Genomic DNA, 25,658 nt, shown 5'->3' on the forward strand with positions numbered 1-25,658 from the left:
TCGTTCCACTTCATGATTGTGTCCCACTTGTTGTTGATTCTTCACAAAAAATTACAGTTTTATATCTTTATGTTTGAAGCCTGAAATGTGGCAAAAGGTCAAAGTTCAAGGGGGCCGAATACTTTCGCAAGGCACTGTACATGTATGCCCTTGATGTTGTATTGTCTTCCTATTAATGTTTTTATGCTACTTCTTGTCCAGAGCAAAACGTGTTACTCTATCAATGGGACTTGCCAGGCTAGATAAAGGATACATAAAATTAAAATGACAAACTAATAACAAGAAAACTTGATGGAAAGCGAAACAGCATTCCAGGATGTGCAGTGACGGATAGGGAAAAGGGAGCCTTATTGGTATGATTTTGTTTTTTGCCCGGATCCCATTCCAGTTGACTTTGAGATGCTCCTTTTCTGGGTCGGCCCATTCCGGCTACGCGGGGGGTGTCAAAATTACTCTCATAAAACATAATTTGGACTGACCGCTGGGCAATGGCGTCATTAAGACTCCGGGCCTGGGAATGATTACACAATACACACGCACACACACTTCAAGGCAAGGGCAGAGATTTATCTGAAGGTAACCATTGTTCCTTAAAACCCCCAGACTTGCCTAGTCGCTTTTTACAACCTAATTATTCACCAACAGATCAGTTTCTTTCAGCCATGACTGGCATTTACTGTCCTTCTGTTTTTGGGATGATTCCAATAGTGATGCACCGATATTACATTTTTGGCCAATACCGATATCCGATATTGTCCTTGCTCTAAAAAAATGTATACCGATAACTGATATTTAAATTATAGCGGCCTTTTAAGCATTCTAGTACAGTTAAATAGGTAAAACACATACACACATCGACGCAGCGGTCTAAGGCACTGCATCTCAGTGCAAGAGGCGTCACTACAGTCCCTGGTTCATATCCAGGCTGTATCACATCCGGCTGTGATTGGGAGTCCCATAGGGCGACGCACAATTGGCCCAGCGTCCTCCGGGCCGTCATAATAAAGAATATGTTCTTAACTGACTTGCTTAGTTAAATAAAGGTTGCACACACACACTCTGACCAAAAATGTATGTTGTTGGCATTGACGTATGTCCCCATTACCAGTAAAACATAATCAAAACCTATTTCTTTCACTTACTTGCTGTGCTCTTCAGTCGTTTCATTCTCTACCAAGATTTCAATGGAACACTGTTTTGGGTCAAATAACACTATTTGACGTGTCAAATAAGCTTGTTGCCTAATCAGGACCTGAATATGAGTTTACGTCACATAATATTTGAACACATTCATACATTTTTTTTTACATAGTTATTACACATTGATTACACTCACTCATATTGCATATGTCCTACAGTGCTGGTCATTAAAAAAAAGCTAGCTAGCTCATGGATGCAAACAATGTTCTTCCCCAAAAACATAGCAAAACGACATCTGTTTCAGTAGCTATATAGTTAGCTCGCAAATTCCACTATTGTGCCTAATCCTTATTGTGGCTAGCTTCACAACACATAACCCGGTCCGGTCGAGCTTCACTAGCCAGATGAAGCTAACTGGCTGCTTATAACATTAGCTTTGGGCAGCAGGGTTAAGTAGCCGGCTAGCTTATTTATTTTCATGAACTGAAATTCAATTTCAATAGGCAAACGACAAGTGGCAACCTAGCTAATACTTACTCACAAGGATTCCTAAATCATTGCGTAGAATAATGAAAATGACTGCAGTTTCTACTGGTCATTGTTTTCAGGCTGGTTGTATTAGTGCTAGCTAGGTACCAAGCTAAAGCTAGCTACCTCAAAAGTTCCGGTCGAACAAATGATGCTTTATTACCAACGTAGTATTGTTAACACATCGTTCGTGGCCGGTGTTTGTTTGTTTGCAGACTTTTTTTGTACAGCTTTGACAGTGCTACTGTATCTTTTTTTCCATAGTATATATGTCATGAAGCTAATAGCAGTGATGATATTACTGTGTAACTCCAGTAAGGTAACTTCTGAAAAATGGCGCACTTTGTAGTGTGTACCGGTGCTCGACCAGTCGGCGAAAGCCAACATCACCCACGACAGAGAATGGCTGATTGTCAAGGGCAATGAATTCCATTATCTTGGCTTTAATGGATTCTGCCTTTGAGTTGTCTTGCTGAAGTTTTCCTACTCTTTCAAGTGACTGCTCGACTTGTTGACTGCTCGATCCACACAGCAGACATTGTGGGCTAGGTCAGGAACGCTGTGTTGCACGTGTAGTGCAAAATTTTACGTGGTGTCATTGTCATTTACCTACGTTATATAGGTATGCACGGTAGCTTTGACATCTGCTTTTAACATCAGCGTTAAACTAGACATCGGGCCTATACTGTTGTTGGCATTTTAGCTAATATCGTCTGATTCCGATATGTTCACCGATATATCGTGCATCCTTAGTTTCCAATCATGGTAATGTCTGCAGTACTTTTTATTTTTTATTATTGTTGTTCAATTTAGATTAGTTCTAGAAATGGGAATCAATCAAAATCATCCCCACCTCTGACCTGATGGGAGCATGTCGAAGCAGTAGTTGAGTGGTAGCCTGAGCGCCAGTCCGTTTTAGCTATCATGCCAGCTCTTTGTCATGTCAAACATGTTTGGGTTGACAATGACCACTATGGAGTTGGTAAGAGCACAAACGGATCTGGGACCAGGCTAGTTGAGTGGGTGGGCAGGGCTGGCGATTTATTAGGGTGGCTTTGCTCTTGATAGCTGGCTCATTGTTTTAGGTGGGATAGTTTAGGGGTGTGGTGGGTTGGGCAGGCAGTCGCCAATATTGAATCTTAGAGGCCATCTACCTGGTACAGGTCACTTAGGTTCTAAACTGCTCCTGGGATGTGCATGTGGGTTTTTGAGGAGTTTCAATAAAGCAGAAGACAAATCTCTGTTTCCTTAAGAAAATGGACAATTAAGTAATTGTCATTATATTGTAATAGTCAGGTCAATTTTATTTGAGTCCAGCCCTGATCAAAGCTTCAGTCTCTTACTACCTTTCTCTTTTCCCATTCTATGCTCAGAGTAATTAAATGAGTGTGACAGGAAGGGGGTAATTTCATTCCTTTACATGTAGAAACAGACTCGGTGTGCTGGTCTCCACATTGTCAGGCAGCTGTATGTGTCTACGTGTGTGGGGCTGGAGGTGTCATGGCAGGAGATGGCTAGATGGAAGGGGTTGGTGTGGTTTCGCTGTAGTTAATTGAAAAATGTATTTGTCTGTGACGTGGGGGTGTGTGTGTGTAAGTCAAAAGCACGCACGCACACATCATGCCCCCCGTGTGTGTGTGCGTTTGAAAGAGCCTTTATGCCTCCAGAGCAATGAGGAATGAATCACTTTCTTTGTACGACACATGGCTTTGATAGTTTTATTTTTCTTTCTCCATACACACAAAAAGCTTATTTCTCTCAAATTTTATGCACACATTTCTTTACATCTCTGTTAGAGAACATTTATCCTTTGCCAAGATAATTCATCCACCTGACAGGTGTGGCATATCAAAAAGCTGATTAAGGTGCACCTTGTGCTGGGACAATAAAAGGCCACTTTTAAAATGTGTAGTTTTGTCACAACACAATACCACAGATGTTTCCAGTTTTGAGGGAGCGGGCAATTGGCATCGCAATGATAGCTGTGCCATGAGAGATTCTGGGTTCGAGTCCAGGCTCTGTCGCAGCAGCCCGCGACCGGGAGAACCATGGAGCGGCGCACAATTGGCCCAGCGTCGTCCGGGTTAGGGGAGGGTTTGACTGGCAGGGATGTCCTTGTCCCATCGCGCACTAGCAACTCTTGTGGCGGGCTGGGCGCAGTGCACGCTGACACGGTCGCCAGGTGCACAGTGTTTCCGGGTTAAGTGGGCATTGTGTCAGGAAGCAGTGTGACTGACTTGGTTGGGTTGTGTTTCGGAGGATGTATGGCTCTCGACCTTCGCCTCAGTCCGTATGGGAGTTGCAGCAGTGAGACAAGACTCTAACTACCAATTGGATACCACAAATTTGGGGAGAAAACAGGGTAAAAAGAAAGAATTGAATTTATTTTTCTACCATAAGCCAACTCCAACATCGTTTTAGAGAATTTGGCAGTACGTCCAACCGGCCTCACAACCGCAGACCACGTGTAACCACATCAGCCCAGGACCTCCACATACGACTTCTTCACCCGCAGGAGTATTTCTGTCTAATAAAACCCTTTTTGTTGTAAAGACTCATTTTGATTGGCTAGGCATGGCTCCCCAGTGGGTGGACCTATGCTCTCCAAGGCCCAACCATGGCTGCATCCCTGCCAAGTCATGTGAAATCCATAGATTAGGGCCTAATTAATTTATTTCAACTGACTGATTTCCTTATGAACTGTAAATCAGTAAAATCTTTGAAATTGTTGCATGTTGCGTTTATGATTTTGCTCCGTAGATGCACCCTTTTCGTCTGTCAGCTAGTATTTGACAGGATGTGTTGTCCTCATTGGCTATCCTCATTAATCGTCTATTTCTCTCCTCTCTCCTTTTCTCTCCAGTTAAATTGTTTGAAGTCATTGAGACTGAGAAGACACTTTATTTGATAATGGAGTACGCCAGTGGTGGTGAGTATGAACAAAACGATGGATGAATCAAAAAGGACTCTGTTCACTATAATGCTTCCCCTCCAAGCACAGTATTTTATTGGGCAAGTGATAAAAATATGTTTTGACAAATTATATTTTCCCTGTTCATTAAGCGCACATTCTCTTTCTTTTGAGACATTCGTATCTTTTGCGGGCACCTTTTAAGACTAACTGTACTAGCACAGTGGTAGACAACTCCCAGGTCTTGGAGAGCCGCATTGTGTGCAGGCTTTTGTTCTACGCCAGCTAAGATGCCAAATTATTCAAATTATTCTGGTACAAATTGAATATTCTGATTAGCTGATGACTTGAATCAGGTGTGTTAGAGTTGGGCTGGAACAAAATCCTGCACACCTGCGGCTCTCCAGGACCGGAGCTGCTGAAGCTTTTTGGTTTGCGGTAGATGTTTCCTTGCTCACTCCAGACCTCGCTCTCTTTCTTTCTCGCTTTGTGTCCCCCATCCAGGTGAGGTATTTGACTACTTAGTTGCACATGGAAGGATGAAGGAAAAGGAGGCTCGGGCCAAGTTTCGCCAGGTGAGTTACTGCTAACACACACACACACACACAACTGCTGACACACTCTCTCTCTCACACACACACACACACGGACACTCCCATACGCTAACGCACACTGACACACAGAGTACAGCGACACACGTGTGTGCACGCACACTGCTGAAAACTAAAACCGCTGTGTGAAGAGGTGCAGCAATGTCACCAGCCATATCCTCTGTCATCAATCTCCTGTGGGGAGGGAGGGAGGGAGAGAAGAGGAAAGAAAGAGGGAGCGGGGGGAGAGGAGACCCCTTCCTTCCCTGACACAGGCACTGCAGGAGACGGGTCCGTGCTCAGAATAAATAGATGAGCTAATGACCTCCTGGGAACAGACAGCACGTGTATGACTGTGTGTGTGTGTGTGTGTATGTTCATGTTCTACAAAAGGCAAATGAGCTACCTAGTCAGTATTTCAACTGAAATGCGTCTTCCTCTTTTAACCCATCCTCTCTGAATCAGAGAGGTGCAGGGGGCTGCCTCAATCGACATCCACGTCATCGGCGCCGGCTGTCTATTAGGGTGTGTGTCATGTCAGTGAGTCCTACAGGCGAGGCTGGGCATGTCTCTGACAGTTTGTGTGTATTCTACAAGCTAGGCAGTGTGCGAGTTGATAACATCTCAGTAAAGTGTGTGTGCGTGCGCAAGCATATGTGTGCTGGTGTGTGCTCAATGACATTCCCATATCTGTTACTCAGCACGAACAGACCTCATGCTGATTCACCAAGCAGAAATACAGAACATTAGAAATACTTTATTACTCCCCTAGTTCACTTCTGTCTGTCAACCCACACTGGCCTCTAGTGGTGGTGTTTTGGCATCGCAGCATCCTTGCGTGACTAAGTGAAAATTTGACTTAAGTGGAAGCTAGGATTCCCCTTATGTAAGGTTAGTCAATGGCCCCGTCTAGAAACGGGTCCTAGGCCTTTCCCCTAGACTCTAGTGGTAGCCCTTAAGCATAGCACCATCCTTTTATGAAGTGTCTCTCCCAAGTATAAAAGGTTTGTGTTGGTCAATGGCCCTGTCCAGAAACAACCCCTAGCCCCTATCCACTACCCACCTCGGCACATTTGTAGATCTGAAGCGATTGGATACATGTCAGGAACATGGCCAAAAATTCTGAGCGCAAGATCAATCTATTACTATATTGCTGACACCTATCCAGATCTACCTAGGGGTCAATATGGATTTGCGCAAAAGTCTAAGCTGTTCATTTGGAATGGGGCAAAAGTCTAACCTTACTCAAATACCTTTTCTTTGGTGACCAGACGTCCACAATTTCCAGGACAGTCCCCGATTCCAGGGACAGGCCACCAGAAATGTCCCTGAGTTAGCCCTCGAAGAAAAAAGCAACTCTGAAGTTAAAATGAGGCTGATATTTAAATAATCAAACTCTGTATCCAATCAGATTTGCATGTAAAAATGCTGTCTTTCACAGTACCCAGCTCGTTTGCTTCTGCGGCTTTGGCACAGGCGTTTTTATGTGATTATTTTATCAGTGATAACCTACATTGTAACCACCGCATGAACAATCATGCCCATGACCAGAAAGTGCTTCCAACAGCATAGTTACCAAACATGGGTGATGGGCTACGATTAACAAAACTGTAGAGGGGTAATCCATTTTTCGCGTTGATAAAATCTGGTCACCTTAGCTAACAGATCCGTGCCCATATTATGTGTCTCCGAATAGGACTGCTGATCTAGGATCTGCTTTTTTAGATCATAATGAGATAATACGGACAAAGGGGACCTAATCCTAGGTCAGCACTCCTACTCTGGTGATGAGTTATGATGATTGATGATAAGCGTTGGCATACCTCGAGGGAGGAAGGATGCGTTATCTATGTGGCATTCAAACAGAGTACCCTACCTCAACGACTGAGGAGAGATTTGATTAGCGTTATTGCTGGGAGGCTAACGCAATCCAACCTCTGCTGGGAATGGGGACTAATTAATTTGTAGCATAGCCTAATTGCTTTCATTTGTAGCATATCATAGCTTAGTGGCTAATGCTGACTAACTGTAGAGATTCATTAGCCGTCAGTAGAGCAATAGCGTAGCGGCTAAATCTACCATTGAGATTTGTTAGCTTAGCTTGGTAATTTGTTGATTTAGTTAAATCGGGTGTATTAATGCTGGGGTAGAACAAAAATGTACACCCTGAGGGTCCTTTAGGAATGTATTGAAAAAAGATTGTCCTTCTACAACTGGATTTTCTCTCTCTTTCAGATTGTCTCTGCAGTGCAGTATTGCCATCAGAAGAGGATTGTCCACAGGGATCTCAAGGTGAAAACCAATACCATACATGCTGCTGTAGCATTGAAACTTTGATCCATCAAGGGTCACACACACATTGTCTGTCTGTGACTCACTGTCTGAGTGTCTCTCTGAGTAGACATCGATCGACAGATTGAGAGACTGACTCTGACTCTGTCTTTGTTTTTCGATCAATGTATATCCGTCTGTCTTTCTGTCTGACTGCTGTATCTCTCATATACACAGTTACTCACCCCCCTCTCCCGATTTCCCATCAGGCTGAGAACCTACTCCTGGACGCAGACATGAACATCAAGATTGCAGACTTTGGCTTTAGCAACGAGTTTACCCTGGGCAGTAAGCTGGACACGTTCTGCGGCTCCCCGCCCTACGCCGCCCCGGAGCTGTTCCAGGGGAAGAAGTATGATGGGCCCGAGGTGGACGTCTGGAGCCTGGGGGTCATACTGTACACGCTTGTCAGCGGTTCACTGCCCTTTGACGGACAGAATCTGAAGGTGTGTTTGGTGGGGGGTGGTTGTGTGTGTTGGGGGAATTTCTGTATGGGGCTTATGGGTCATAATATTATAGAAGCAACGATAGTCGCATGTATTATAAGTATTGGTTGAAGCTCAGTGTTAAATTCAAATCTCTATATCATCATATCTAAGCCAATATGACATCAATCTCAATAAAAATGATTAAATCAATTTTATTGGAGGTACACAACACACTTACCCCCCCCCATAAAGGGACCATTGAATTTACAAATGCCAGATTGACTGAGTTTGTGGGTGCGAAGGTTTTTATTAAATGTATAATTTATCGCTCTCACGTGCACATTTCCATCTGTTAAGAAACAACGATGTGCTACCTTTTTGTAGCATTTCTGACGATGTTAACATCTTTTTTTGCAGAAACTCAGTTCTAACACCAGGTCGGTTGCCCGGCAACAATACAGCTGCTTGCACCATGCTGCCAGTCATAAAAAGTGTATGCGAACAAACCTATGCTACTGTATATAGCTAGCTATATGGTGGTATTCAAGATGAGGTTAATCAATAAATGCAAACAGATATTTTGATTAGCTAGGTAGCTAACTAGCAAATGTTACCTAGCTAACATTAGCTTGCTTGTACAAAGTCCAGCAGCTAGCCTCTGTAGCTAGCTAACACCAGTCAACCGAAAGCTATCTATCTAATGAACAGGCAAATAAAGGTAGTTTTGTTTGGCTAGCTAGCTATCTAATGTAACGTTATACCAGTTAGATGAAAGCTAACGCTGGCTAGGTAGCTAACCAACAAGCGAGGAAAGCTAGCTAGCTATATTTAGCCAAGGAAGGTTTTACACATAAGTCATCATGTGTTAACCTCTATGGGCTAGGTGGGACGCTAGCGTCCCCCCGTGGTGCACTCCATCAACAGCAGGTGCATTTCAAGAGCGGCAAATTTGAAACCAAATAAATGTAAAAATTCAAATTTTTCAAACATACAACTATCTTACACCCTTTGAAAGATAAACATCTCCTTAATCTAACCACGTTGTCCGATTTCAAAAAGGTTTTACGGCGAAAGCATAAAGTTAGATTATGTTAGGAGAGTACATTGACAATAGCTGTGTGTAATGTTTTGTCAATTCAAAGACAGGGTCACCAAAACCATAAAACCAGCTAAAATGATGCACTAACCTTTTACAATCTCCATCAGATGACACTCCTAGGACATTATGTTAGACAATGCATGCATTTTTAGTTCTATCAAGTTCATATTTATATCCAAAAACAGCGTTTTACTATGGCATTGATGTTGAGGAAATCGTTTCCCTCCAATAACCGGCAGTCAAGTCAGCACCACAAATTAAATAATTAAAATTAGAAAACATTGGTAAAATATTATATTGTCATTTAAAGAATTATAGATTTACATCTCTTGAACGCAATCAACTTGCCAGATTTAAAAATAACCTTACTGGGAAATCACACTTTGCAATAATCTGAGCACTGCGCCCAGAAAAATACGCGTTGCGATACAGACTAGCCGCCATGTTGGGGAGATCTAAAATCGAAAATACTATGTAAATAATCCATTACCTTTGATTCTCTTCATCAGATGTCACTTCCAGGTATCACAGGTCCATAACGAATGTAGTTTTGTTCAAAAAAGCTCATCATTTATGTCCAAAAATCTCCGTCTTGTTAGCACATGATCTAAGCCCGCCGGACTTCACTTCATGAACGAGGGGAAAAAATATATTTACGTTCGTTCAAACATGTCAAACGTTGTATAGCATAAATCATTAGGGCCTTTTTTAACAAGAACATGAATAATATTCAAGGTGGACGAATGCATTCTCTTTTATAACGTATTGGAACGAGGGTACCCAACATGAACTCGCGCCAGAGTCTAATCGGCCATCACCGTTCCATGGCTCTTGTTCGGTCAGATCTCACAGTAAAAGACTCAAAACACTTTGTAAAGGCTGGTGACATCTAGTGGAAGCAATAGGAAGTGCCAAAATATTCCTCAGCCCCTGTGTTTTTCAATGGCATAGGTTTAAAGGTAATACAATACATCAGATATCCACTTCCTGTCAGAATCTGTCTCAGGGTTTTGCCTGCCAAATGAGTTCTGTTATACTCACAGACACCATTCAAGCAGTTTTAGAAACTTTAGGGGTTTTCTATCCATATATAATAAGTATATGCATATTCTAGTTACTGGGTAGGATTAGTAACCAGATTAAATCGGGTACGTTTTTTTATCCAGCCGTGAAAATACTGCCCCCTAGCCCCAACAGGTTAACTGCTGATCTAGACCCTTGCATGTAATCGGAGCACAAATAAAGAAGTCAACGTCATTGGCTGCTATGAGAGCCAATTTAACTTGCTAAGTAACCTTAGCCAATGTAAAGGTTAGCTAACGTTGATGGCCAGATCATGCATCACAATATATCATACTTTCTTACGCAAAACACAACTAGTTAGTTAATGTTACTTTTGGAAACCAAGCGAATCACTTTCATTTGCATTGCACAGTCCAAGCTACGGTAACGTTAAGGCGAGGTAGCCAGATTGCAGAGAGGACAAACAATGCAGTACATTTCGTCGACTAAGAACAACCAAGACCACAACACAAACAATAGCCGAGAAAACAAATTGCTTTGTTAAGAAACAGTAAGTTAGCTATGTTGAACCGCATATAGTAAATGATTGAACCCCGAACGCACATGTAAAGATAACCTCAGTTGCGCATTCCCAGGCTAACAGCATCGCTGTTTCAAACATGTGTTGAATAAATTCCAGCTTTGGCATAAACTCCCTCTCCTGCCGTCTTGACATGTATAACCCAAATGTGTGCTGACTGATCAACACTGTATCAAATTACTTTTCAGTGTGTTCACAGAAAGTCCGAAATCACCATCCACAAGTAAAACATAGTCTTGGGGCTCCACACGCTGCACCAGGTTAAAATAACAACATCAGAATAATTGCTTGGTTACGCGACTTGCTGTGTGCCAGCTTGGTCTCATAGACTAGAAGTAACATACTAAATGTAAATCTAGTGCACTGAAATGACTATGATATGTTACATTTCATCACATTTCTGGTATGATGCAGACAGTGTTGAAGAAACAAAAGTTTATTTCTAATACAGGGGCAGGCAAACAACAGGTCAAAGGCAGGCAGGGGTCAATAATCCAGAGAAGGTGCAAAGGGTCCATAACGGCAAGCAGTCTCAGGGTCAGGGCAGGCTGGGGTCAATAATCCAGAAAGGTGGGCTAAGGTACAGAACGGCAGGCAGGGTCAGGGCAGGCAGGGGTCAATAAGCCAGAAAGGTGGGCTAAAGTACAGAACGGCAGGCAGGGTCAGGGCAGGCAGGGGTCAATAATCCAGTAAGGTGGGCTAAGGTACAGAACGGCAGGGTCAGGGCAGGCAGGGGTCAATAATCCAGTAAGGTGGGGCAAGGTATGGAACGGCAGGCAGGCTCAGGGTCAGGGCAGGCAGAATGGTAAAAACCGGGAAGGACTAGAAAACAGGAGCAAGAAACAGACAGGAGCAGGCGAACAAATGCTGGTAGGTTTCACGAACAAAAAAAACTGGCAACAGACCGAGAACACAGGTATAAAAACACGGGATAATGGGCGACACCTGGAGGGGGGTGGAGACAAGCACAAGGACAGGTGAAACAGATCAGGGTGTGACACATTTTGGTATGGTTACATAAAACAGAAGGTTACTTAAGGGAGAATTTTCCTATTTCTGAAGTAAATCTCTATTTTTGATGTAAATGGCATGTTATGGAAGGGTCCAGACACTTTTGTTGTTGTGTGATTTGGCTTGTTTTTGAGAAACTTCCCCAAGCTGCAATTCACTTCCTCATTGCTCATTGTGCAGTATCAGTACACAATGATGAACAAAGGCTCCAAAAAGACCCAAATATAGATATATATATTTTTTTTGGTAAAGGGCTTGTAAGTAAGCAGTAAGCACTGTAAGGTCTACTACACCTGTTGAATTTGGCGCATGTGACAAATATGATTTGATTTGAAAATACGTCCTTTTAAAAATGGACACCCTCTCAGTATAGTTATGTAGGTATTTTGATGTTGTATACATGAAATTCCCCTACGGAGCTGTTCAGGCCAAGCGTGTCCCTATAGTACACGGACACAGCCCGCGCAGCACAGCTGGTAGAAGAAACAGCTCGAGTTGTACAAAATGGAATACAACTTTGCAGATAAAGTTCAGAATGATACAATTTCATCTAAAGACCTGCATCACTATACTAAGAGTGTGTCTGTTTCTAAAAGGATACTGCACAACGAGTGGGTTAAGTTTCTCAAAAGCAAGCCAAATCACAAAAAAAGTGTATGGACCCTTCTATAACATCCCATATACAGTGAGGGGGAAAAAGTATTTGATCCCCTGCTGATTTTGTATGTTTTCCCACTGACAAAGAAATGATCAGTCTATAATTTTAATGGTAGGTTTATTTGAACAGTGAGAGACAGAATAACAACAAAAAAATCCAGAAAAACTAATGTAAAAAATGTTATGAATTGATTTGCATTTTAATGAGGGAAATAAGTATTTGACCCCCTCTCAATCAGTAAGATTTCTGGCTCCTTGGTGTCTTTTATACAGGTAACGAGCTAAGATTAGGAGCACACTCTTAAAGGGAGTGCTCCTAATCTCAGTTTGTTACCTGTATATAAGACACCTGTCCACAGAAGCAATCAATCAATCAGATTCCAAACCCTCCACTATGGCCAAGACCAAAGAGCTCTCCAAGGATGTCAGGGACAAGATTGTAGACCTACACAAGGCTGGAATGGGCTACAAGACCATCGCCAAACAGCTTGGTGAGAAGGTGACAACAGTTGGTGCGATTATTCGCAAATGGAAGAAACACAAAAGAACTATCAATCTCCCTCGGCCTGGGGCTCCATGCAAGATCTCACCTCGTGGAGTTGCAATGATCATGAGAACGGTGAGGAATCAGCACAGAACTACACGGGAGGATCTTGTCAATGATCTCAAGGCAGCTGGGACCATAGTCACCAAGAAAACAATTGGTAACACACTACGCCGTGAAGGACTGAAATCCTGCAGCGCCCGCAAGGTCCCCCTGCTCAAGAAAGCACATATACATGCCCGTCTGAAGTTTGCCAATGAACATCTGAATGATTTCGAGGACAGCTGGGTGAAAGTTTTGTGGTCAGATGAGACCAAAATGGAGCTCTTTGGCATCAACTCAACTCGCCGTGTTTGGAGGAGGAGGAATGCTGCCTATGACCCCAAGAACACCATCCCCACCGTCAAACATGGAGGTGGGAACATTATACTTTGGGGGTGTTTTTCTGCTAAGGGGACAGGTCAAATTCACCGCATCAAAGGGACGATGGATGGGGCCATGTACCGTCAAATCTTGGGTGAGAACCTCCTTCCCTCAGCCAGGGCATTGAAAATTGGTCGTGGATGGGTATTCCAGCATGACAATGACCCAAAACACACAGCCAAGGCAACAAAGGAGTGGCTCAAGAAGAAGCACATTAAGGTCCTGGAGTGGCCTAGCCAGTCTCCAGACCTTAATCCCATAGAAAATCTGTGGAGGGAGCTGAAGGTTCAAGTTGCCAAACGTCAGCCTCGAAACCTTAACGACTTGGAGAAGATCTGCAAAGAGGAGTGGGACAAAATCCCTCCTGAGATGTGTGCAAACCTGGTGGCCAGCTACAAGAAACGTCTGACCTCTGTCATTGCCAACAAGGGTTTTGCCACCAAGTACTAAGTCATGTTTTGCAGAGGGGTCAAATACTTATTTCCCTCATTAAAATGCAAATCATTTTATAAAATTTTTGACATGCGTTTTTCTGGATTTTTTTGTTGTTTATCTGTCTCTCACTGTTCAAATAAACCTACCATTAAAATTATAGACTGATCATTTCTTTGTCAGTGGGCAAACGTACAAAATCAGCAGGGGATCAAATACTTTTTTCTCTCACTGTACATCAAAAATAGAGATTTACTTCAGAAAGAGGAAAAATCTCCTTTAAGGCAAAAACAAGGCTGGTTTGCTGGGGTGGAAGGATGGGCATATACCGTGAATGTCTAGCAACCCAAAAGTTGACTGTTCGAATCTCGTCATGCATTTTAGCTAATTACCATGTTTGCTACTACTTTTTAGATACTTTTCAACTACTTAGCATGTTAGCTTGTCCGTAGAGCTTCGAGACGACAGGATTGTGTCGAGGCACAGATCTGGTGAAGGGTACCAAAAAATGTCTGCAGCATTGAAGGTCCCTGAGAACAGTGGCCTCCATCATTCTTAACTGAAAGTAGCCACTTTTTACATATCGTAGAGGTGGTAGCATGTCAAGTCCCAAGATGGTAGCATGTCAAGTCGTTTGTCTGTGACTAGTACATTTTAACCTACTAATAACCTATTTATTTATGGCTGAGTAACTTCCTTGTTGTGTAGTGCAAATTATTTTATTTTTGCTGCTGTAAAGATCACGGGTCTTCCTCAACTTGGCACTTCAACTCTGCACTGACGTTTACCAAAGTAACCCGATGTCTGGCTGGCCTGAGTTCCTTCTTCATCCACGGAGTGTCTCGTCCAAGCCGCTCCTTTTTGCTCTTCGTCTGGCTGTCAGTGGCAGCTCAATAATCCCCAACCCGCTCTCTCAATCGACCTCAACACCCAATCTACTCACACGTGCAAATACTCACATTCAGATTTACATATACGCTGTCCCTCTCTCCCCTTACCTTCATTGGGCTCTATTTACATTTGTCAGAGAAAATGACAATTTTCGTGGTATTGCTTTGTGCACTGACTTTAACAAGATCTGGAGAAAACGAACATTGTCGCTGGGTGAGTACATCTGACAATGTGCTCTCCCGTCCATTGGACATTTTGTTTGCAGGAACTCGCTCCTTTTCACTCGTTCCACTCGTCCAAGTGCCGATGTATTTGTGGCATGATGTGAACATTACGAATTTGTGTCACTACCAAAGTCTAATGGTTTTAAATGACTTTTGTATTGTCTGGAAACTCACTTGTAGACTTCGCTTGCAGTAGGTCTCTTAAAAAAGAGAAGCCGTGCAAAGTTATTAAACAGAGGTGCATAGTTATTCTTCTTTTGTTGATATCAGGTAACGTGCAGCCTAACCCTGGCCCTGATATGCAATGTCTCCAAACCCCCTCTGATTTTAAATCAAGATCTGGTCTTGGTATTTTTCATTTAAATGTACGCAGCCTGTTGTCAAAAATGGATGGGGTTAGGATTTGGGCTAAATCAACTGATGCTGATATAATTGTGTTTTCTGAAACCTGGCTCAGCAAGTCTGTTCTTGATACGGATATTTGTATAACTGGTTACAATGTTTATCGCACTGATCGGGTTAAGAAAGGTGGGGGTGTGGCTATATATGTAAAAACGAAATTCCCTGTAAGTGTGGCAAAGTCTGAAACTATTTGTAAACAGTTGGAATTTCTTGCTTTGAATATTGAGGTTTCTAAGGGTCTTTCTATAACTGTGATTGGCTGTTATAGACCCCCCTCTGCTCTCGGTGATGCATTTTCTTCTTTGACGCACCTCATGTCTAAACTTCTTTACAGTGAAATGATTTTGATTGGTGATCTTAACTGGTGTTGGTTAATGCCGGTGTCTGATGATTTAAAAATGTTTTGTAATTCTATGAATCTTACCCAGTTGATTAACTCACCCACTCGCCCTAATCTAAAATGCCCTGATAAATCTACCCTGATTGATTTGATATTGACAAATGTTCCACATAAATATTCTGCGGTTGGTGTTTTTTGTAATGATTTAAGTGACCATTGTGCTGTTGTTGCTATTAGAAATACTAAGATTTCTAAGTCTAACCCGCGTTTTATTCGTAAGAGAAATCTGAAGTGTTTCATTGAGCAGGCTTTCTTTCATGATTTGTTTTATTTTGACTGGAGCAAGATTGAGCTTATCCCTGATGTGGAAACTGCCTGGAAATTCTTTCATTATGGTTTTCTCCAAATAGTAAACAGACATGCTCCATTCCGCAGGTTCAGGGTTAAAGGGAGGGATAATCCATGGTTTTCGTCTGAGCTTTCTTGCATTGTTCACGACCATAATCTAGCCTGGGCTAAAGCAAGGAAATCGTGTTCTGATGCTGATTGGCTTGTTTTTAGGCAGTTACGAAACAAGTGTTCTTCTCTTCTCAGGAAGGCCAAGTCTGAATATTTTATGTCTGTTACCACTGATAACCTGAATGACCCTAGAAAGTTTTGGAAGGCTATTAAGTCTATGTCTGGTAACAGTAATGTTAATGAATTACCGTCATGTGTATTGAAGGACTCTGTTGCTATATATGACCAAACTGAAATGCTGAATTGTTTCAATGAGCACTTTGTATCATCTGGTAGACTGTTTGATTCAGTGTCCTCTGTCTCTGTACAACCTTGTGTTGATGAACAAGTGAGAGCTGGTCAAACTTTTAGCTTTTTGCCATTCTCAGTGCAGGTGGTACATAAGGCCCTGAAATCCTTAGATCAGAGAAAGCCTGCAGGTCCTGATCTTTTGGATCCCTGCTTTTTAAATCTGGCAGCTGATTTCATAGCTGAACCACTTGCATATCTGTTTAATCTAACCCTGGAATGTAATGAAATTCCAAAGATCTGGAAATCAGCATTTGTCCTGCCACTTTTAAAAGGGGGAGATCCAACTCTTTTAAATAATTATAGGCCAATCTCAAAGCTGTCACCCCTGGTGAAAATACTTGAAACCCTTGTGAGTGACCAGCTAAAAGAGTTTTTATATACTAACTCTATTTTATCAATGTACCAATCGGGTTTCAGGAAGAAGCATAGCACAATTACAGCAGCCATGAAGGTTTTAAATGATATCACTGAAGCTCTTGACAAAAAACAGCATTGTGTCTCACTTTTTATTGATCTCTCTAAGGCTTTTGATACAGTTGATCATGCTATACTAAGGCAGAGATTGTCGAGTGTAGGTCTTTCAGAGCATGCAGTTGCATGGTTTGTTAACTATCTGTCTGATAGAACTCAGTGCACTCAATTTGATGGGCTTAGGTCTGTTAAATTGTCTGTCTTAAATGGTGTGCCCCAAGGCTCTGTACTTGGTCCTCTCTTATTCACTATTTATATAAATAATTTAGACAAAAATGTCCAAAATGCACAACTTCATTTTTATGCTGATGATACTGTTATTTACTGTTGTGCTTCATCTCTTACAAAAGCTTTCCAGAACTTGCAAACTGCTTTTAATACTGTTCAACATACCTTGTCTCAATTGAAGCTTATCCTCAATACTGACAAAACTAAACTACTGGTGTTTTCTAAAGCAAGAAATAGACCCCTGAACCTTTCACCTATTACTACCTGTCAGGGCAAGGAGATTGAGGTTGTAACCTCATATAAATATCTTGGAATTTTGATTGATGATGGCCTCTCTTTTAAAATGCATATTCAACAACTTACAAAAAAATTGAAGCTGAAATTAGGATTTTATTTTAGGAATAAGGCTTGTTTTTCTTTTGAAGCCAGAAGGAGGCTAGTATCAGCTACATTTATGCCTTTACTAGACTATGGGGATATTTTATATATGAATGCTTCCGCTCAGTGTTTGAGATCAATTGACACCCTTTACCATGGCACTTTGAGATTTATTTTAAATTGCAAAACCCTTACGCACCGCTGCACTTTATATACCAGGGTTGGCTGGCCTTCTCTAGTCACTCGTAGGCTCAGTCACTGGTATACTTTTATTTACAAAGCCATTTTGGGTTTACTACCTTTTTATTTGGGCATTTTTATTGTTCAGAAATGTGGTGGGTACTCTCTTCGTTCGAGGGACTTTATCTTGCTAACTGTTCCAAATGTCCGAACTGAATTTGGTAAAAGGGCTTTTATGTACTCTGCGCCATCGTCTTGGAATGCCTTACAAAATACTTTTAAACTGGAAGAACTTGTCCCGATTGGTATTTTTAAATCACTGATGAATGATCTTGAGACTGATTCCCTGACATGTCAATGTTTTTAATTTGCTGTTTTTGATTTTGTTATATTCTTTGTTAATTCTATGGTTTTTACTAGATTACTTGTAGTTTTTCATGTTGTTTGTCTAATTTTTGTAATGACTTGGCGCTGCCTATCTTGGCCAGGACGCTCTTGAAAAAGAGATTTTAAATCTCAATGAGCCTTTCCTGGTTAAATAAAGGTTAATAATAAAATAATAATATGACTCTTCTTAGAGCTGGCCGCCCAGCCAAACTGAGCCATCAGGGGATAAGGGCCTTGGTCAGGGAGGTGACCAAGAACCCGATGGTCACTCTGACAGAGCTCCAGAGTTCCTCTTTGGAGATGGGAGAACCTTCCAGAATTACAAACATCTCTGCAGCACTCCACCAATCAGGCCGTTATGATAGAGTGGCCAGATGGAAGCCTCTCCTCAGTAAAAGGCACATGACAGCCCGCTTGGAGTTTGCCAAAAGGGAACCTAAAGAACTCTCAGACCATGAGAAACAAGATTCTCTGGTCTGATGAAACCAAGATAGAACTCTTTGGCCTGAATGCCAAGCGTCACGGTTGGAGGAAACCTGGCACCATCCCTACGGTGAAGCGTGGTGGTGACAGCGTCATTCTGTGGGGATGTTTTAAGCGGCAGGGGCTGGGAGACTAGTCAGGATCGAGGCAAAGTACAGAGAGATCCTTGATGAAAACCTGCTCCAGAGTGCTCAGGACCTCATACTGGGGTAAAGGTTCACCTTCCAACAGGACAACAACCCACAGACAAGACAAAGCAGGAGTGGCTTCGACTTGAAAATAGCTGTGTAGCGACGCTCCCCATCCAACCTGACAGAGCTGGAGAGGATTTGCAGAGAAGAATGGGAGAAACTCCCCAAATACAGGTGTGCCAAGCTTGTAATGTCATACCCAATAAGACTTCAGGCTGTTATCGCTGCCAAAGGTGCTAAAGTACCGAGTAAAGGGTCTGAATACTTTTGTAAATGTGATATTTCAGTTTTTTATTTGTAATACATTTGCAAAAATTTCTAAAACTGTTTTTGCTTTGTCATTATGGGGTATTGTAGGTAGATTGAGGTGGGAAAACGATTTAATCCATTTTAGAATAAAGCTGTAACGTAACAAAACGTGGAAAAGGTTGAGGGGTCTGAATACTTTTCGAATGCACAATATCTACCGTAGCTTTGATTGGACTGATACTTTCAAAATCTTAGCTAGCAAGCTAGCAGTCATCATGAATCAAGTCGACAATCTACTGGCAAATCCTTTTCAGTCCTTCTCATATGAAGATAAATTCTAGATAAAACGTATTGGTGCTCATTGGCCATTGAACATAAACATTACACAACAAGTTGGAAATCTCAAATTCAACAATGAGTGGTTTGGAAGGAATCGGTGGCTAACTGCAAGAGTTGCAAAGCAATCACTAGCTTGCTATTCAGTGGAATGGGGTGTGTGTGGTCCAAGTATGGGTTTAAGGGTCTCTTTTTCCAAGCTTAAAAGGATAAACATTCAACACCATGGGCCATAAAAGGTTGAATACATTGGCCATGCTGTCAATCCAGCATGACTTTTGTCATGTTCAAAACAACTGGATACTCTGAACTGGGAAATCTCAAACTTCAGTGAGTTCAAGACAACTGGGGACTCGGGGGGGGAACTAGCTCGGACTTGGAATTCCAAGTAGGTAACTCGGGCCTCTTTCTAGAGCTCCGACCTGAAGATCAGTGACGTCATCATGATTTGACCTTGTTTTTTTTTCAGAGTTCCCAGTTGTCTTGAAAGCACCAAAAATCCAGAGAATGACAGACTTGGATGACAAAGTTTGATTTGCCTACAAAGGACCGCCACACCACCTTCCAAACAATGTATTGTATGCTGCTGCATAAATTATGTAATATGCCAGGGATATATGTATACTGTAGCTAAGAAACTAAGACTAAGTGGATGTTGTGTAGTAAGCTGTTAGTAGTCCATGTGCCTCACCCTAATCATTTGGTCCCTTTCCCCCTCATAATTTAGCCTACTGTTCTGACTTGGTGGTGACCATGTAGCCTATAGCCAGTTTTTGAGAAATGTAATAATCGAATATTGTAAGAGCTTCATTGTCTGCTTATATGCCCCCTTTATTTATCCTACGGTTCTGACTTGGTGTGCAGGGAGAATATTGTAATAACAGCCCATGTTCTGAATTCTGTCGCTGAACATTTCAAAAGTGCTTAACAAATTGTTATATTGACTACACAACCTGTCAAAAGTTTTAGAACACCTACTTATTCAAGGGTTTGCCTTTATTTTTACTTTTTTCTACATTGTAGAATAATAGTGAAGACAAACTATGAAATAACACATAGGGAATCATGTAGTAACCAAAAAGTTCCTGGAAGGCCAACATCCCAGAGTTGCCTCTTCGCTGTTGACGTTGAGACTGGTGTTATGCAGGTACTATTTAATGAAGCTGCCAGTGGAGGACTTGTGAGGTGTCTGTTTCTCAAACTAGACACTCCAATGTACTTGTCCCCTTGCTCAGTTGTGCACCGGGGCCTCCCACTCTTTCTATTCTGGTTAGAGCCAGTTTGCTCTGTTCTGTGAAGGGAGTAGTACACAGCATTGTACGAGATCTTCAGTTTCTTGGCAATTTCTGGCATGGAATAGCCTTCATTTCTTAGAACAAGAATAGACTGAGGAGTTTCAGAAGAAAGGTCTTTGTTTCTGGCCATTCTGAGCCTGTAATCGAACCCACAAATGCTTATGCTCCTGATACTCAACTAGTCTAAAGAAGGCCAGTTTTATTGCTTCTTTAATCAGACCAACAGTTTTCAGCTGTGCTAACATAAATGCAAAAGGGTTTTCTAATGATCAATTAGCCTTTTAAAATGATAAACTTGGATTAGCTAACACAACGTGCCATTGGAACATAGGAGTGATAATGGGCCTCTGTACGCCTATGTAGATATTCCATAAAAAATCTGCCGTTTCCATCTACAATAGTCATTTACAACATTAACAATGTCTACAGTGTATTTCTGATCAATTAGATTTTTTTAATGGACAACATTTTTTTATTTTCTTTCAACTACAAGGACATTTCTAACAGTAGTGTATATCTATCTCATTTGGCTGTATGTATTTTTAGATATAGACCTATTGTAAATGTGTGTTTTTCTTGCGTGACCATCTTTATTGCGAAGAGAAATACAAGAACAAACAACTTTAAGCTACACATTATTTTGACAGAGGTAATGAACTGTCCATTGCTCAGACCATGTTTGAAACACAAGTGCTTCTGAGCTTATGTCAATGTTACACAGGTAAGCTAACAGTAACGGAAATCAGGAATGCAGACGGACATCAGGAATGCAGACGGACTATCTATCTAAGCTACTGTGTCTAGCACACCACCACATGTTATGTTGGGCACCAACTGACCAAAAAAGGATGGTATTATGATAAATATATAAAAATACCCGTTTTGCTGAAATATTTAAGGAAATACAGGCATGCACCACATTACTACAAGACAAAACAGTTCAATCAAGCCCGATGGTCTTGTAAGTATGAAAGAAAAGCTTGCTTTCATTTAATAAAAAAAAAACATGAAAAGGTAGTGTAATAGGATGTCTTACTGTGGTGTGTGAAGAATTCAATACTTTACCTTGCATGCGTTACAAATCACATTATTGTGTAAGCACCTCCTCAAAGAGTATGAATTAGGCTGTTTGAGAAGGTTTGAATCCTAAGCAACCTGCCTACACATAGTTTGAAGTACAATACCAACATAGCTACAGTAGTAGGTCAAAGCTGTGTGCTTGAAAACCTTGGTAGAGCATGGTTGGAATAGGCATTCTGATGCTGATGTGAATTTCCTTGTTCGGCTTCAGACCAATGCCAATTCTCACTTAAAACTTTGATAGGCCTTCATGCTTGAAGAACTTGTGTGTGGTGGGGCATGGGATGGATGGATGGATGTATGGAACAGATTTAAAGAGAAAGCGAGAGGGACGGTAGCCTGGAGGTCGTGCTTTATGCTGATCAGCAGATCCCTGCCCTTTGATTCCCCCAAGGGGAGGCATGTGCACGTGTGTGGAGCCACTTATTTCCGATGTGGGACACATCAGTCTCCTTCAGTTGCTACCAATGTCGAATACTGCTGTGTCAGTTATTCCGCAGTTCTCATTGCTAGAAAGCTTTTGGTGACACTTGAAGTTAAATAGGCCTTATACAGTACTGCAAAACAAAACACTGTTTTTTGGTAACACTATTTGACATGCTCCAATTACATATTTGACATTTTCCTGACAAATGATGTTGAGGGGTAAAGTCTCTTCCTTTGGCCAAAAAGTCTCATCCCCTGTTATTGTTGTTAATTGTCCTGTGTAGGAGCTGAGAGAGAATGCCAAGAGGGAGGTATTGTATTCCTTCGTACATGTCTAGAGATTGACCCCAAACCTCTACTCTCAATCTCCCTCCATAGGAGCTGAGAGAACGAGTGCTGAGAGGGAAGTATCGTATTCCTTTCTACATGTCTACAGACTGTGAAAACCTGCTGAAGAAACTGTTGGTGCTCAACCCTGGCAAACGGAGCAGTCTGGAGGTAAGCGAGGGACACACACACACACACAACACCACACATGCACGGAAAAACACTTATAGACTCAAACAAATATCACATGTGCGTGCTCATACAGACATGTAGATAAAGAAATCTCTTGTTCACGTCTACAGCTTGCCTTCATGAAACTAAAGAAGACACGTTAAACCAATGACTTCTAGCCGCTGAACCACTTTGATGTTACTAAATCCAACTTGAGGGTATAGATGTGTGAAGTCTCATGTTTTTCACTATGCTGAATCTGTTTCGTCCTCTCTGTCTATCTTTATGTCTCTGTCTGTCCATTGGTACATCTAACCATCTGGCTCCCCCCCAGCAAATCATGAGAGACCGCTGGATGAATGTGGGACATGAGGAGGAGGAGCTGAAGCCCCATCAGGAACCGGAACCCGACTGGAACGACAACAAACGGATAGGTCAGTCACATACGCCCAATGTTGTAATCGTATGATTGGACACTCTCCCTTCCTCACTTATGGGCTGTTTTGTAACACGCTGTATTTTGTGAAAAAGATAAATTCCATGCCACAAATTTATAAAATACAATAACTTTATTATTCTCAAGGGAACTTCAGGTGTGACGTTCGAATTAGACAACAAATTATATAAGTACCCTTTTCATGTCGTTAATTCATTCATAGTGTGTTATGTTCCCTCCTCTCCCTACAGAACTGATGATAACCATGGGCTTCCCCAAAGAGGACATCACAGATGCGTTAACGGGACAGAAGTATGACGAGACCATGGCCACTTACCTCCTTTTGGGCAGGAAACCAGCTGAGGTGAGACATGCACTATAGCCATACTAATGACAGACTTCACAAACAATATGTATCCTATGGATACACACATTAAAGACCTATTCCTTTATTCGAAAACCACAAAACGGCAGCCCCACTTGGTTTGCTATGAAGCTGAGATAATGGGTAACCACTATCAAATTTATATTGGGAGCTATGGATCAAGGACTGACAGTCCATGAGGCCAAAATGACTATACTTTAGAAAGTTCCTGCTTACAGACATCAACAACAACAAAATTCTGATCTGCCAAGACTGCCATCATTTCCTCTTCCAATTTGAAGCATGGGAAGAGCCAATAGTGGCAGTCTTGGTAGGTTTGAATTTTCTTGTTGATTTCTATAAGCAGGTATTCGCCCCGCGGATGTCATATTGCAGTCTACCTTTAAGTCTACATGACCACCACGTTGTGTGTGCAATGACTCATTTTTTTTTTTTTTAAACCCCCCCACCCTTTCATTGGACAGTTTGAGGGGAGCGAGTCGCTGTCCAATAGCAACCTGTGTCAAAGGTCACGGCCCAGCAGCGAGGCCAACAACAGTTCCAGCCAATCGCCAGCCCACTCCAAGGTCACACGCAGCATATCAGCCAACCAGAAGCAGCGGCGCTTCAGCGACCATGGTAAGGACAACATTTTCGACCATCTTGAAACTCAAACAAGATTTTAGTTTTATCACCATTATTACAGAAAATATTATTATATATTGGAATATCGTAGCTTAAAGTTCTAGATTTTGGCATTTTTATGTCTCTGTGTCCAGTATAAAGGAAGTTTGAGGTAGTTTTGCGAGCTAATGCTATCTAGCGTAAGCGCAATGACTGGAAGTCTACAGCAGGGCTCTGTCCAACCATGTTCCTGGAGCGCTACCGTACTGTAGGTTTTCACTCCAACTCTAAGGTAGCGCACTTTACAGTGCCTTCAGAAAGTATTCACACCTCTGGACTTTTTCCATATTTTGTTGTTACAGCCTGAATTTAAAATGTGTTAAATTGAAATTGTGTCATTAGTATTGACGTTATTAATTACTCTTTGGATGGCGTATCAAAACACCCAGTCACTACAAAGATACAGGCGTCCTTCCTAACTCCGTTGCCGGAGAGGAAGGAAACCGCTCGGGTATTTCACCATGAGGCCAATGGTAACTTTTTTAAACAGTTACAAAGCTTAATGGTTAAGATTGGTGAAAACTGAGGATGGATCAACAACATTGTAGTTACACCACAATACTAGCCTAAATTAGAGTGAAAAGAAGGAAGCCTCAACAGAATAAAAATATTCCAAAACATGCATCCTGTTTTCAAGGCAATAAAATAAAACTGCAAGAAATGTGGCAACGAAATGAACTTTATGTCCTGAATGCAAAGTGTTATGTTTGGGTCATATTTTCAAGCATGGTGGTGGCTACATCATGTTATGGGTATGCTTGTCATCGGCAAGGACTAGGGAGTTTTTTTAGGATAAAAATAAACGGAATAGAGCTAAGCACAGGCAAAATCCAAGAGGAAACCTTCTTGTCTGCTTTCCTACAGATACTGGGAGACAAATTCACCTTCCAGCAGGACAGTAACCTTAAACATAAGGCCAAATATACACAGGAGTTGCTTACCAAGACTGACATTGAACGGTCCTGAGTGGCCAAGTTACAGTTTTGTCTTAAATCCGCTTGAAAATCTATGGCAAGACTTGAAAATGGCTGTCTAGCAATGATCAACAACCAACTTGACAGAGCTTGAAGAATGTTAAAAAGAATAATGGGCAAATATTGTACAATCCAGGTGTGCAAAGCTATTAGAAACTTACCCAGAAAGACTCACAGCTGTAATCACTGCCAAAGGTGATTCTAAGATGTATTGACTAAGAGGTGTGAATACTTATGTAAATCAGATATTACTGTATTTCATTTTCAATATATTTGCAAACATTTCTAAAAACATGTGTTCACTTTGTCATTATGGGGTATTGCGTATAGATGGGTGAGGGGGGGAATCAATTTAATCCATTAAAAATGTCGGCTGTAACACAAGATGTGGAATAGGTCAAGGGTATGAAAACTTTCTGAAGGATGTAATTGGATGTAATTGGCTGGTTGATAAGCTGAATCAGGTTAGTTACAACTGGGGTTGGATTAAAAACCTACAGGAGGGTAGCTCTCCAGGAACAGGGTTGCAAAGCCCTTGTCTACAGTATAAGTACCTCAGTATAAGTCATAATAACCATAAAACCTAGCGGTCAAACAAGGAAATGGTTCCATTCATTTTTCCCATAGAGGATTT

The 25,658-nt window shown here is 41.7% G+C and overlaps 1 protein-coding gene across 7 annotated transcripts in view; it reads left to right on the top strand.

Annotated features, from left to right (window-relative positions):
• Positions 1-25,658, top strand: part of LOC100286710 (serine/threonine-protein kinase MARK1) — an 87,955-nt gene that overhangs the window by 54,107 nt on the left and 8,190 nt on the right. For all 7 annotated transcript variants that reach the window (XM_014131218.2, XM_014131220.2, XM_014131222.2 and 4 more), the window contains 8 exons: positions 4,532-4,597; positions 5,084-5,154; positions 7,405-7,461; positions 7,710-7,946; positions 22,447-22,566; positions 22,901-23,000; positions 23,254-23,366; positions 23,852-24,005. In XM_014131218.2, the coding sequence (XP_013986693.1) occupies positions 4,532-4,597; positions 5,084-5,154; positions 7,405-7,461; positions 7,710-7,946; positions 22,447-22,566; positions 22,901-23,000; positions 23,254-23,366; positions 23,852-24,005 (918 nt within the window). The remainder of the gene's footprint in view (positions 1-4,531; positions 4,598-5,083; positions 5,155-7,404; positions 7,462-7,709; positions 7,947-22,446; positions 22,567-22,900; positions 23,001-23,253; positions 23,367-23,851; positions 24,006-25,658) is intronic.

Source organism: Salmo salar, chromosome ssa12 (genome assembly GCF_905237065.1).
Source record: "Salmo salar chromosome ssa12, Ssal_v3.1, whole genome shotgun sequence".
Lineage (NCBI taxonomy): Eukaryota > Metazoa > Chordata > Actinopteri > Salmoniformes > Salmonidae > Salmo > Salmo salar.